We start from the raw sequence: 15,603 nt of genomic DNA, 5'->3' as shown, positions 1-15,603 counted from the left end.
CAGATGCTGGGAGAGTCCAGTACCAGAGGGCATGGTTTGAGAATAAGGGGTAGGTCATTTAGGACAGAGTTAAGGAAAAACTTCTTCTCCCAGAGAGTTGTGGGGGTCTGGAATGCACTGCCTCGGAAGGTAGTGGAGGCCAATTCTCTGGATGCTTTCAAGAAGGAGCTAGATAGGTATCTTATGGATAGGGGAATCAAGGGATATGGGGACAAGGCAGGAACCGGGTATTGATAGTAATTGATCAGCCATGATCTCAAAATGGTGGTGCAGGCTCGAAGGGCCGAATGGTCTACTTCTGCACCTATTGTCTATTGTCCTCTTTTAATTCAGTATATATCTGGTGATTTTCACCGACTGATTTCTGTAAGCTATGAGAGTTTGGAACAGCTATATCTATTAAATAAGTTGTTCTTGCCTGTTTATCCTGTATTATTCTATCGGGACAGTTATTATGGATTGTCCTGTCTGTAATAACTGATTGGTCATTACATAATTTATGGTATGCTGACACTGAAACTGAATTAGGCTTGTATTTATAGTAAGGCATGATTTCATTCATGAGTTTGCATTTTAAAGCAAGATTTTGATTAATGATGTTTCCCACTTGATTGTGCCTGTGTAAGTAATCAGATTGTTAAGAACATAAGAACTAGGAGCAGGAGTAGGGCATCTGGTCCATTGAACCTGCTCCACCATTCAATAAGGTCATGGTTGATCTGACCATAGACTCATCTCCACCTACCTGCCTTTTCCACATACAGTAGCCCTCGTCCTACTCTGCAAAAATCTATCCTGCTGCAGGATCCTGTTATGTGTTGGTTTGTTTCATTTTATTATTATTTTTTCCTCTATTGTATCTGCACAGTTTGTTGTGTTTGCATATTGGTCTTTCATTGATTCTATAGCATTGGAGAGAGATAGGAACAGACAAGTTAGAAAAGTGTTTAAATGGGGTAAGGGGAATTAAGAGGCCATCAGGCAGGAAATTGAAAGCTTAAATTGTAAACAGATGTTCTCAGGGAAAAGTACAGAAGAAATGTGGCACATGTTCAGGGGATATTTGTGTGGAGTTCTGCATAGGTACGTTCCAATGAGACAGGGAAGTTAATGGTAGGGTACAGGAACCACTGGTCAAGATGAAAAGAAAAGCTTACAAAAGGTTCAGCGAGCTAGATAATGTTAGAGATCTAGAAGATTATAAGGCTAACAGGAAGGAGCTTAAGAAGGAAATTAGGAGAGCCAGAAGGGGCCATGAGAAAAGGACTGTGGAAGAGGATCTTAGTGATAGTACTGTTGGCTTGCAGCAGACTGAAAAGCTTGAACATGTAGATATTAAGAAGGAGGATGTGCTGGAGCTTTTGGAAAACATCAAGTTGGATAAGTTGCTGGGCCCAGATGAGATGTACCCCAGGCTACTGTGGGAGGAGATTGCTGAGCCTCTGGCAATGATCTTTGCATCATCAATAGGGACAGGAGAGGTTCCAGAGGATTGGAGGGTTGCGAATATTTTTCCTTTATTCAAGAGAGGGAGTAGAGATAAACCAGGAAATTATAGGCCAGTGAGTCTTACCTCAGTAGTTGGAAAGTTGATGAAGATGATCCTGAGAGGCAGAATTTATGAACATTTGGAGAGGTATAATGTGATTAGGAATAGCCAGCATGGCTTTGTCAAGGGCAGGTCGTGCCTTACGAGCCTGATTGAATCTTTTGAGGATGTGACTAAATACATTGATGAAGGAAGAGCAGTAGATGTAGTGTATATGGATTTCAGCAAGGCATTTGATAAGGTACCCCATGAAAGGCTTACTGAGAAAGTAAGGGACATGGAATCCAAGGGGACATTGCTTTGTGGATCCAGAACTGGCTTGCCCCAGAAGACAAAGAGTGGTTGTAAACGGGTCATATTCTGCATGGAGGTCAGTCTGCACAGAGTGCCTCAGGGATCTGTTCTGGGACCCTTACTCTTTGTGATTTTTACAAATGACCTGGATGAGGAAGTGGAGGAATGAGCAAGTTTGCTGATGACACAAAAGTTGGAGGTGTTGTGGATAGTGTGGATAGTGTGGAGGGCTGTCAGAGGTTACAGCAGGACATTGATAGGATGCAAAACTGGGTTCAACCCAGGTAAGTGTGAGGTGGTTCATTTTGGTAGGTCAAATATGATGGCAGAATATAGTATTAATAGTAAGACTCTTGGCAGTGTGGAGGATCAGAGGGATCTTGGGGTCTGAGTCCATAGGATGCTCAAAGCAGCTGTGTAGGTTGACTGTGGTTAAGAAGGCATATGGTGTATTGGCCATCAATCATGGAATTGAATTTAGTAGCAGAGAGGTAATGTTGCAGCTATATAGGACCCTGGTCAGACCCCACTTGGAGTACTGTGTTCAGTTCTGGTCACCTCACTACAGGGAGGATGTGGTGAATAGAAAGGGTGCAGAGGAGATTTACAAGGATGTTACCTGGATTGGGGAGCATGCCTTATGAAAACAGATTGAGTGAACTAGGCTTTTTCTCCTTGGAGCGACAGAGTATGAGAGGTGACCTGACGGAGGTGTATAAGATGATGAGAGGCATTGATCATGTGGATAGGCTTTTTCCCAGGGCTGAAATGGTTGCCACAAGAGGACACAGGTTTATGGTGCTGAAGAGTAGGTACAGAGGAGATGTCAGGGTAAGTTTTTTTTACTCAGAGTGGTGAGTGCGTGGAATGGGCTACCTGCAATGGTAGTGGAGGTGGATACAATAGGGTCTTTTAAGAGACTTTTGGATATGTACATGGAGCTTAGAAAAATAGAGGGCTACGGGTAAGCCTAGTAATTTCTAGGGTAGGGACATGTTCGGCACAAATTTTTGGGCCAAAGGGCCTGTATTGTGCTGTAAGTTTTCTATGTTTCTATTATGGTTGTTGGATTTATTGAGTATATATTGAGCATTTATTGAGCAAGAAAACATATCTCAAAGTCATAGACAGTGGCATACATATACTTTGAGCATTCAGATTTTTCTTCCAATCCTGTGCCGTGGCCCATCCATATCAGAGTGTTAAAATGCTCTCCATTAGCACGTTGATGGGCCTGGAGTTACGTATGGACCTGACTTCCTTTGCTAAAGGTGGTCAGTCAACCAGATCAGGTTCAACAACAATCTGGTTGGGAAGCTCAATTGAATTTAAACTGCACAGGCCCTAGGCTCAGAGTGGAATTCTGCCAACCCAGGGCTCAATCCAGGAAGTTAAAAAACACTCCCGGACTTAGGGGTGCTTGCATTATGAGGGGAGATTGGATCAGCTAAGTATATTTTCTCCAGAGTGAAGGGAGTTTGTATGGAGTCACAGAGCTTTACAGCACAAACAGGCCCTTCAGCCTATGCCAAATGGTTATTCTGTCCAGTCCTACAAGATGCCTTTTTAGAACAGCATGTGGTTGAGCCCACTCAGGGATCAGTTCTTCTGGATTGTGACCTAATGCAATGAACCAGAATTGATTAGAGAGCTTAAGGGACCTGTAGTAGCCAGTAATTATAATGATAGAATTCACCATGCAACTTGAGAAGCTGAAGTCAGATGTACCAGTATTACAGTGGAGTAAAGGGAATTAGAGGCACGAGAGGGGAGCTGGCCAAATTTGATTGGAAGGGGAAAATAGCAAGTATGTTGGCAGAGCAGCAATGGCCAGAGTTTCTGGGAGCGTTATGGCAGATGCATCCCAAAGCAGTAGTATTCTAAAGGCAGGATGACACAACTATGGTTGATGAGGGAAGTCAAAGCTAACAAAAGCAAAAGAGAGGGTATATAATACAGCAAAAATTAGTGGGAAGTTAGATGATTGGGAATTATTTTTAAAACCAACAGAAGGCAACTAAAAAAAGCCATAAGGTGGAACATGAAGGTCAGCTTGCCAATAATATTAGAGGATACCAAATGTTTTTCCAAATACAGTAAAAGAGAGGCAAGTATAGATATCGGACCATTGGAAAATGGAGGTGTGTGAAACAAGGAAATGGCGGATGAACTGAATACATTTTTTGCATCAGACTTCACTGTGCAAGATACTAGTAGTATGCCAGACGTACAAGTGTGGCAGGGGGTATAAGTGAGGGTAGTTGCCATTATGATGGAGAAGGTGCTTGAGAAAGTGAAAGTTCTGAAGCTGGATAAGTCAGCTGGATCAAATAGACTACACCTGAGGATTCTGAAAGAACTAGCTGAAGAAATCGTGGAGGATCATTAGATTCTGGAGGACTGGAAAATTACAAATATCACTCCACTCCTCAAGAAGGGAGAGAAGCAGAAGAAATTATAGGCCAGTTAGTCTGACCTCACTGTTTTGGAAGATGTTGGAGTCAATTGTTAAGGATGTGGTTTCTGGGCACATGAAAAAGTAGGCTGTGGTCAGCTTATTTCTCTCAAGGGAAAATCTTGCCCGACTAACCTGTTGGAATTCTTTGAAGTAACAGGCAGGATAGACAAAGGAGAACTGGTGGATGTTGTATACTTGGAATTTCAGAAAGACCTTGACAAGGTCCCACACGAGACTGCTGAACAAGTTAAGAGCTCTTGGTATTACAAGAAATATTCTGGCATGAATAAAGGATTGGCTGGAGGCAAAGAATGGGAATAAAGGCAGCCTTTTCTTATTGACTGCTGGTAACTAGTTGTGTCCCACAGAGGTCTGTGTTGGGACCAATTCTTTTATTATATATCAATAATTTGGATGATGGAATTGATGGCTTTGTTGCAAAGTTTGCAGATGATAGGTGGAGGGGCAGGTAGTTTTGAGGAAGTAGAGAAGCTATAGAAGGACTTGGATTAGGAGAATGGACAAAGTGGTGTGGATGAAACACAATGATGGGAAATGTATGGTCTTGCACCTTGGTAGAAGTAAAAGGGACAACTATTTTCAAATTGGAGAGAAAATTCAAAAATCCAGGGTGCAAAGGGACTTGGGAGGCCTTGTGCAGGATTCCCTAAAGGTCATTTTGCAGGTTGGGTCAGTGGTGATGGAGGTAAATGCAATGTTGACATTTATTTCAAGAGGACTAGCATATAAAAGCAAGGATATAATGTTGAGACTTTATAAAGCACTGGTAAGGCCTCACTTGGAGTATTGAGAGCAGTTATCCAAGAAAGGATGCACTGACATTGGAAAGGATTCAGAGGAAGTTCGTGAGATCAATACTGGGAATTAAAGGGTCATCATTTGAGGATCGTTTGATGACTCTGGGCCTATACATGACGGAATTTAGAAGAATGAGGGGTGACCTCATTGAAACCTATCGAATGGTGAAAGCCCTTGATAGAACAGATGTGGAGAGGATGCTTCCTATATTGGGGGTAGGCTAGAACCAGAGGGTACAACTTCAAAATAGAGGGATGTTTATTTGGAGTGGTGATGGAGAAATTTCTTTGGCCAGAGAATAATGAATCTGTGGAATTCATTGCCATGGGTAGCTGTAGAGGCCAGGTCATTGGGTGTATTTAAGGCAGAAGTTGAAAGCCTCTTGTTTAGTCAGGGTATGAAAGGTTATAGGGAGAAGGCAAGTGTATGGGGTTGAGAGGGAAATAGATCAGCCATGGTGAAATGGAGGTGGTGAATGGCCTAATTCTGTTCCTTTTGTCTTCTGTTCTTACAGATTCCTCCCATCCCTGTACTTATCCGAACTTCTTGTATGTTGAAATTGAATCCACATCCACCACTTCCACTGGCAGCTCATTCAACACCCTCACTAAGTTCCCCTTGAATACATCACCTTCCACCCTTAATCTACGAGCTCTAGTTCCCGTCTCACTCAACCAGTGGAAGGGATCCGTTTGCATTTACCCTTGCTATGACAGAGCATACATCCTCTCCATCTTGCTCAAATTGTCACATCAAGAACTCAAAAATAAATTCATAGAGAAACTGAAATAAGAAAAATTCTAATGATTCAGAAACCCAGATATGCATTCAGTGGCCACTTCATCAGGGACACCTTTGTACCTGCTCATTAATGCAAATATCCAATTATTCAACCATGTGACAGCAACTCCAAAAATAAAAGTATGCAGACATGGTCAAGAGATTCAGTTGTTCAGATCAAATATCAGAATCAGGAAGAAATGATTGTGACTTTGACCATGGAATGATTGTTAGTGCCAGACAGTGATTGGGGTATCTCAGAAACTGCTGATCTCCTCAGATTTCCACACAATCTCTACAGCTTACAGAGAATGGAGTGAAAAACAAAAAAAAAAATCCAGTGAGCAGTGGTTCTGTGGGAGAAAACATCTCGTTAATGATAGAGGGCAGAGGAGAATGGCCAGACTGGTTCAAGCTGACAGGAAGGTGACAGTAACTCAATGTGTCACAACAGTGTTGTGTAGAAGAGCATCTCTGAATGCACATGAACCTTGAAATGGATGGTTTACAGCAGAACACCATTCATTTATTGGCCACTTTATTAAGTACAGGAGGTAATCTGATAGAGGAGACTAGACCAGTGGAGAAAGTGAAGACAACGGTAGATGAGGCAGGTGAGGAGAAGAAACAAGAGGCCAGAGTGGGGAATTGAAGAGAATGAGGAAGGGAAAATTTTTTAAAAATGGAAACAAGGAAAAAATTACTCAAAGGGGAAATCTAGGTTTGTTCCATCAGGTTGAGGATACCTAGAGAGAATACAATGCTTTACTCCTCCACCCTGAGAGTGGCCCCATCACGACAAGAGGCCGTGGGCCGACATGTCAGAACAGGAATGGGGATAGGAATTAAAGTGTTCTCATTCCAAGCAAGGGTTATGTTTATTCACTCCCCCTCCTCCTCAGGTAAAGAGCAATGATTTCAACACTAGGGCAAGTGGAATCTCTACAATGCAAATTCTATTCAAGGCAGAACTAGTAACAGTAGCAAATGTTTATTTTTTTCATGTCTAGAATCCAAAAAGTGCCAACTTAAACAGTGAAACAACAGGACTTCATGTTCCTTTCTGTCAATAGTCAACAGTATAAAACAGAGTTAGCAACACTGAAAACATACTATAATAACTTAGCAATATAAACAAGTGTAACATTTTCACAAAGGTCAAGATTGTAAACATTTGGCACGCTTGTGACCAGGAATTAGTCAAAGTGCTCCACTAGTACAAAGTATGTCAATAAATAGAATATTGGGGGGCAGTGGCGGGGGTGGGGGGAGGAGAGACAGGAGGTTTCCTCACACAGCACTCTGTGGAAAGTTGCCCAAAATGCAGCAGTCCTTCCAAGCTGAGAATCCAATGGTCAAAACTGCTGAGAAAGGGGATTCACGCATGACCTGTGGGCAACTCTGTCATCACATGAGAGGCAAGAGTTTGGAGCCCCAGTGACGGTGGCTGCACTGTTGGAGAAACAGAATCAGGTTCATTACCAAAGTGCAATATATTACTGTATACAACTCAGATGCATTTTCTCAATAAATCCAAAAGGAGCAGTGTAAGCCTGCACCAATAGGGCAAACAGCCAATGTGTGAAGAACAACTACTGTGCAAATAAATAGATAGATAAATAAGCAAGCAAATGTGGAGAACATGAGATAAAGTGTCTTTGAAAGCGCGTCTGTAGATTGTGGGAACAGTTTAGCGATGGGGTGAGTGAAACTGAGTGAAGTTATCCCCTCTGGTTCAAGAGCCTGATGGTTGAGGGATAATAACTGTTCCTGAACCTGGTGATGAGAGTCCTGAGGCTCCTGCACCTTCTTCCTGATGGCAGCAGTGAGAAGAGAGCATGTCCTGGGTGTTGGGGGGCCCCTGAAGATGGACACCACTTTCTTGCGACAACGCTCCACACAGCTGTACTAGATGGTTGGGAAGACATTATCCATGATGGACTGGGCCATAGCCACCATTTTTTTTTTTAGGATTTTCTGTTCAGGGGCATTGGTGCTTCTATACCAGGCCATGATGCAACCTGTCCATAGACTCTCCACTATGCATCTATAGAATATCGATACTGGTAGAGATTGTGAAATGTTGTTTTGAAGAAACAGTATGGAGCAATGCATTAAAAATTACTACAAGTTACAATAAATAAAAATATCAATGCAATAAGTACTGAAGTAATGTTCATGGATTCATTGACTATTCAGCTGTCTGTCGGCAGAGGAGAAGAAGCTGTTCTAACGTGTTGAGTTCCTGGAGCTCCTTCAGGATGGTAGTAATAAGAAGGCATGTCCTGGGTGGTGGGGTCCTTAATGATGGACACTACTTCTTGAGATATTGCCTGTTGAAGACTTCTGCAATGGTGGGGAGGCTAGTGTCCAAGATGGAGCTAGCTGAGTTTAAGGTCTGATGAAGTGTCTTAGCCCTAAACATCAACTGCCTTTTCCTCTCACAGATGCTGCCTGATCTGCTGTGTTCCTCCAGCATTTTGTGTTACAACCCTCTAAAGCTTTTTCCTGATCCTGTACATTGAAACCTCCATACCAGATAGTGATGCAATCACTCAAAATGTTCTCCACAGTATATCTGTAGAATTTTGCTTTTTTAAAAAAACAATCTTGTACAACTTCACCATACCATCCCAAACCCTATAGTCAACATTTTGATTTATAAAGGTCAATGCTCCAAAAGCTTTCTTTACAACTCTATCTGCCTGTGACATCACTTTCAATGAATTATGGACCTATTTTCCCACATCTCTTTGTTCTAGCACACTCCTCAGTGCCCTACCGTTCATTGTGCAAGACCTTCCCTGGTTGATCCTACCAAAGTTCAACACCTGCACCAGCTGTCAGAAACACTCAGACTGCCTATGTAGAGGGGGAAAACAAACTGCTTCAGATTGAAGATAGGCTCTGATATGAAACATTCACTGTTTTTCTCTCCAAAGGCCAACTTGCTATGTGTTTCCAACTTCCTATTTCTGAAACCTTGCAATAAAATCTTGCAAACTGAAGTATTGTAAAGAGGACTACAGAAATTCACATCTCTCACACAATTCTCCTTTCCAACAAGATTTGGGCTTTGCTGACAACCACCTGACTTGGCCGATTCCATTCCAAATACCACTATCTCCATTACTGAGGATATCTACAAGAGGTGACATCCGCAATCCAGGCCATACCTTATTAATGCTGCTATCAGGAGCTGAAAAGCCCACACCTGAAGGTTCAGTTTCTTCCCGTACCATCAGGCTCTGGAGCCAACCTGAAAAATCCCAAGACTACCTTGAACTACATTTCCTGGCTCCCCTCAACTCGCACCAGTGTTATGTTTACTGTTGTCATGGAAATCATAATATTTACATTAATTTCAGTCTGTTAACTTGGCTGCCATGTTCTATGCTGCTACGCAGAAAAAGCTCATTTTGATTGCATTTATACCCTGGGTGTGTGTGCCCATGACAATAAACCAAAACTTGAACCTTGAGGTGATGCATTCCACAGATCAAGATGCATACAAGCAAACGTTTACCTTACCAGACCAGAACGTAGAAATGATCCACCCTCACGTCAGCTGAAGACAATTTAAGTGTAATGAATTATTCTTAGTAGTGTGGAGGAACAGGGATCTTGGGGTCCATGTCCAGATTCCTCAGATTTGCTGAGCAAGTCATTAAGGTGCATGGTGTGTTGGCCTTCATTAGCTGGGGGATTGTGTTCAAGATCTATGAGGTAATGTTGCAGCTTTATAAAGCCCTGGTTAGACCACACTTGGAGCATTGTGCTCAGTTCTGGTCAACTCATTATAGGAAGGATGTGGAAGCTTTAGAAAGGGTGCAGAGGAGATTTACCAGGATGCTGCCTGGATTAGAGGATGGGTTGAGTGAGCCAAAGTTTACCTCTTTGAAGTGAATGACTACAAGATAACTTGATAGAGGTGTGCAAGATAAGAGGCATAGATCTAGTGGACAGCTAGCAGAATTTGCATCAGGGCAGAAATGGTTAATACAAGATGAGAATTTGTCAAACGCAGAGTTTTTTTTGTATAAATACAGAGTGGTAGGTGTGTGGAACATGCTACCAGAGGTGGAGGTAGAGGTGGATACATTAGGGACAGTTAAGAAACTCTTAGATAGGCACATGGATGATAGAAAAGGCCATAAGATATCGGAGCAAAATTAGACCATTTAACCCATCAAGACAGCTCTGTCATTTCATCGTGACTCATCATCAATTCTGTCATCTAAGTCATTGACATAATGTAAAAAGAATCGGTCCCAACACAGACCTGTAGAACAACACCAGACACTGGCACCCAACCAGAAAAGGATCCCTTAATTCCCACTCTTTGCCTCCTGCAAATTAGCCACTGCTTTATCCACGCTAGAATCTTTCCCGTGGCTCCAAGTTGTTAAGCTGCCTTATGTGTGGCACCTTGTCAAAGATCTTCTGAAAATCCAAGAACTGATTCTCCTTTGTCTGTCCTGCTTGTTACTTCAAAGAATTCCAACAGATTAGTCAGACAAGATTTTCCCTTGAGGAAACCATGCTGACTATGGCATATTTTATCATGCGACTCCAATTACCCCAAAACCACATCCTTAACAATCAACTCTAACATCTTCCCAACCACTGAGGTCAGACTAACTGGCCTATAATTTCCTTTCTTCTGCCTCTCTCCCTTCGTGAAGTATGGAGTGACATTTGCAATTATCCAGTCTTCCAGAACCATTGCAGAATCTAGTGATTCTTGAAAGGTCATTACAAATGCTTCCACAATCTTTTCAGCCACTCCTTTCAGAACTCTGAGTTGTACATTATCTGGTCCAGGTGACTTATCTACCTTCTACCTTATCTTATCTACCTTCAGTTTCCAAGAACCTTCTCCCTGGTAATTGCAACTTCACACACTTCTGCCGCCTGACACTCGAACTGCTGCATACTGCTCGTGTCTTCCACAGTGAAGAATGGTGCATTTCATTGTCCCTGATGGCAACCTGTCCAGCATTGCCTCCCAGAGGTTTGATATCTACTCTCATTTCTCTATCACAGTATATATCTGAAGCAGCTCTTACATCCTCAAATATTACTGGATAGCTTACTTTCATAATCAATCTTTTCCTTAATTAGTGTTTTATAGTTGTCATTGGAAAAACGGAAGGCTACATGGAGGGAAGGGTTAGACTGATCTTGGAGTAGGTTAAAAGGTTGGCACAACGTGGACAGAAGCACCTAAATTGTTATTTTCTAAACCTATGTCCAAGGGCTGTTGCTCATTAAGTCACAGCAGACAGTGGCCAGTGAACTCACCATCCATGTAGGTGTGCAGGCTGGTCAACATCTGCCCATCTGGGGTGACATATGCTCTGTAAGCCATTTCATCCAGCATAGGTTGAGAGATGTTCTCCTGGTGCACAGTAGTCATGGTGGCAGCCGACAGCTGAGTGGGACCCACATGCTTTTTGTGACGAGCTCTACAGTTCTGAAACCAAACCTGTAACATCATTTTTCCTTTTCAGAAAATGTAACACACAACTAGGTTCTTAATTGGTCAGAGCGTCAAATGTTACGGGGGAAAAAAGGCAGGAGAATGGGGTTGAGAGGGATAATAAATCAGCTATGATGGAATGGTGGAGCAGACAAAATGACTTAAGTTTGCTCGTCTTATGGTCCAAATACATTTTGTATCAGTGACACTTTTGATGTTTGCTCACATTACGGATTAATACAGCGCACGCCCTTCAGCTCAGTGTCCTTCTCAACTACCACAGCACATCGCATTCTCCAGCAGCTCCCTGTCTTTGTAATTCAAAGTGCTTGTCTTTCGCTGATGATGCAACAACAGTGGGGCTCATCAACAATGATGAGACTGCCTAAAGCGGTGGGGGAAAGCTCGAGGCCTGGTAACATGCAAATAGCCCCTTTCTCAATGTCAACAAGACAAAGGAGATGGTTATCGACTTCACCAGAACTTGCACAACTCACACTCCTCTTTACATCTGCAACACAGCAGTGGAAACTGGAAGCAGTTCAAACTCATTGAAGGGCTCATCTTGCACAACCTCAGAACATTCTACACAATCGGGAAAGCTTACCAATACCTCTCCTTTCTGAGGAGACTGAAAAGAGCTCGATTATGCACATATACACGCAGGTCTTTGATGCACCATCAATAACTCACGCTGAGACTTAGGAAACGAGATATCGGCTTTTATTGACTGGAAGAATAAACAACACTACATCCTGGGGAAAATGAGGGAGAGCAGCAGCCCACAGTCGCCTTTATACAGGAGTCTGTGGGAGGAGCCACAGGAGCAGTCAGACAGGTATATCTAGTTCACCACAGTCTTTCTGCAGAAGTGCAGTAGAGAGCATCCAAACAAGCTGCACCATGGTATGGTAAAAAATCTGCACTGTGTCTGACAGGGAGGTACTACAGTGGGTGGTCAAAACTGCCAACACATCACCTACACTAGCCTACCCACCATCAAGGACATATACAGATAGGGGCCAGAAAAGAGCCAGTAATATCATGAAGGATCCCACCCACCCCACTTATAGAACCACTTCCATCAGGCAGGAGGCTGATACCAATTATGTTTAACCAATCTAATAGAGTTTTTCAAGGAAGTTACCAGGAAAGTGGATGAAGGGAAGGCAGTGGATGTTGTCTACATGGACTTCAGTAAGGCCTTTGACAAGGTCCCGCATGGGAGGTTAGTTAGGAAGATTCAGTTGCTAGGTATACATGGGGAGGTAGTAAACTGGATTAGATGTTGGCTCAATGGAAGAAGCCAGAGAGTGGGAGTGGAGGATTGCTTCCCTGAGTGGAGGCCTCAGGGTGTGCCACAGGGATCAGTGCTGGGTCCATTGTTATTTGTCATCTATATCAATGATCTAGATGATAATGTGGCAAATTGGATCAGCAAATTTGCTGATGATATAAAGATTGGAGGTGTAGTGGACAGTGAGGAAGGTTTTCAAAGCTTGCAGAGGGATTTGTACCAGCTGGAAAAACGGGCTAACAAATGGCAGATGGAGTTTAATGCAGACAAGTGTGAGTGAGGTATTGCACTTTGGAAGGACAAACCAAGGTAGAACATGCAAGGTAAATGGTAGGACACTGAGGAGTTCAGTAGAACAGAGGGATCTGGGAATACAGATACAAAATTCCCTAAAAGTGGCATCACAGGTAGGTAGGGTCGTAAAGAGAGCTTTTGGTACATTGGCCTTTATAAATCAAAGTATTGAGCATAAGAGTTGGAACATTATGGTGAAGTTGTATAAGACATTGGTGAGGCTGAATTTGGAGTATTGTGCACAGTTTTGGTCACCTAATTACAGGAAGGATATTAATAAGGTTGAAAGAGTGCAGAAAAGGTTTACAAGGATGTTGCTGGGACTTGAGAAACTGAGTTACAGAGAAAGGTTGAATAGGTAAGGACTTTATTCCCTGGAGTGTAGAAGAATGAGGGGAGATTTGATAGAGGTATATAAAATTATGATGGATATAGATAGAGTGAATGCAAGCAGGCTTTTTCCACTGAGGCTAAGGGAGGAAAAAAAACCAGAGGACATGGGTTAAGGGTGGGGTGGGGGGGGGGGAAGAGAGAATAGTTTAAAGGGAACATGGGGGGGGCTTCTTCACAGAGTTGTGGGAGTGTGGAATGAGCTGCCAGATAAAGTGGTAAATGCGGGCTTACTTTTAACAGTTAAGAAAAACTTGGACAGGTACATGGATGAGAGGTGTATGGAGGGATATGGTCTAGGTGCTGGTCAGTGGGACTAGGCAGAAAAATGGTTTGGCACAGCTAAGGGCCGAACGGCCTGTTTCTGTGCTATAATGTTCTATGGTTCTATGATACATACCAGGAGCAGAAGACTCAAAAAGTTACTTTCCCCAAACTGTAAGGCTGATCAAATATAACTACCAACTAACCCACCACTCCACAACCCCAACTACCACTACTCCTGTGTATATAAGCTACCATATTTTTTTTTTGAAAATATCATTTATCTTTATGCTGCATCAGATAAAGAGTAACAATTATTTTCCTTTACACTTGTGCACTGGAAATGGTATTACACAATCGTGAGTTCTTTTACTTAGAGATAGAGCACAACAGCAGTCCCTCCTCGCCCAACTGAGAAGGATCTTGGTGATCATAGGGATGACTTGCAGCAGACTGAAAAGCTTGAGCATGTAGATATTAAGAAAGAGGATGTGCTGGAGCTTTTGGAAAGTATCAAGTTGGATATGTCACTGGGACTGGATGGGATGTACCACAGGCTACTGTGGGAGGTGAGGGAGGAGATTGCTGAGCCTCTGACGATGATCTTGGCATCAATGGGGATGTGAGAGCTTCCGGAGGATTGAAGGGTTGTGAATGTTGTTCCTTTATTCAAAAAAAGGGAGCAGAGATAGCCCAGGAAATTATAGACCAGTGAGTCTTACTTCAGTGGTTGGTAAGTTGATGAAGATCCTGAGAGGCAAGATTTATGAACATTTGGAGAAGCGTAATGATTAGGAATAATCAACATGACTTTGTGAAAGACAAGTCGTGCCTTACGAGCTTGATTGAATTTCTTTGAGGATGTGACTAAACACATTAATGAAGGTAGAGCCATAGATGTAGTGTATGTGGATTTCAGCAAGGCATTTGATAAGGTACCCCATGCAAGGCTTATTGAGAAAGTAAGGAGGCAGGGGACATTGCTTTGTGGATCCAGAACTGGCTTGCCCACAGAAGGCAAAGAGTGGTTGTAGATGGATCATATTCTGCATGGAGGCCGGTGACCAGTGGTGTGCCTCAGGGATCTGTTCTGAGACACCTACTCTGTGATTTTTATAGATGACCTGGATGAGGAAGTGGAGGGATAGATTAGTAAATTTGCTGATGACACAAAGGTTGGGGCTGTTGTTAATAGTGTGGAGGACTGTTAGAAGTTACAGTGGGACATTGATAGGATGTAAAACTGGGCTGAGAAGTGGCAGATGAAGTTCAACCCAGCTAAGTGTGAGGTTGTTCATTTTGGTAGGTCAAACATAATGGCAGAATATAGTATTAATGGCAAGACTCTTGGCAGTGTGGAGGATCAGGGGGATCTTGGGGTCTGAGTCCATGGGACACTCAAAGCTGCTGTGCTTGTTGACTCTAGTTAAGGCGGCATATAGTGCATTAGCCTTCACCAATCATGGGATTGAGTTTAAGAGCAGAGAGGTAACGTTGCAGCTATACAAGACCCTGGTCAGACCCCACTTGGAGTACTGTGCTCAGTTCTGGTCGCCTCACTACAGGAAGGATGTGGAAACTATAGAAAGGGTGCAGAGGAGATTTACAAGGATGCTGCCTGGATTGGGAAGCATGGCTTATGAGAATAGTTTGAGTGAACTCTGCCTTTTCTCCTTGGAGCGACAGAGGATGAGAAGTGACCTGTTAGAGGTATACAAGATGAGAGAGGCATTGATCATGTGGATAGTTAGAGGCTTTTTCCCAGGGCTGAAATAGCTAGCACAAGAGGACACAGGTTTAAAGTGCTTGGAAGTAGTTAGAGATGTCAGGGGTAAGTTTTTTTTTTAAAAAAAACTCAGTGGTGAGTGCGTTGAATGGGCTGCTGACAATGGTGGTAGAGGCGGATATGATAAGGTCTTTTAAGAGACTCCTGGATAGGTACATGGAGCTTAGAAAAGTAGAGGGCTATGGGTAAC

At 42.9% G+C, this 15,603-nt stretch overlaps 1 protein-coding gene across 5 annotated transcripts in view; it reads right to left on the bottom strand.

The window, feature by feature from the left end:
• Positions 1-6,872: 6,872 nt before the first annotated feature.
• The window catches only part of lhx8a (LIM homeobox 8a), a 40,009-nt gene continuing 31,278 nt past the window's right edge, over positions 6,873-15,603 (bottom strand). For 3 of the 5 annotated variants that reach the window (XM_073062491.1, XM_073062494.1, XM_073062493.1), the window contains 2 exons: positions 11,205-11,388; positions 6,873-7,352 (listed from right to left, as the gene is read on the bottom strand). In XM_073062491.1, the coding sequence (XP_072918592.1) occupies positions 7,279-7,352; positions 11,205-11,388 (258 nt within the window). In that variant the 3' untranslated portion in view covers positions 6,873-7,278. The remainder of the gene's footprint in view (positions 7,353-11,204; positions 11,389-15,603) is intronic. The other 2 variants (XM_073062492.1, XM_073062495.1) reach the window with 2 other exon arrangements.

This window comes from Hemitrygon akajei, chromosome 12, assembly GCF_048418815.1.
Source record: "Hemitrygon akajei chromosome 12, sHemAka1.3, whole genome shotgun sequence".
Lineage (NCBI taxonomy): Eukaryota > Metazoa > Chordata > Chondrichthyes > Myliobatiformes > Dasyatidae > Hemitrygon > Hemitrygon akajei.
Note: the sequence above shows the minus strand (reverse complement) of the source record. Positions and strands in the feature narration are given on the sequence as shown.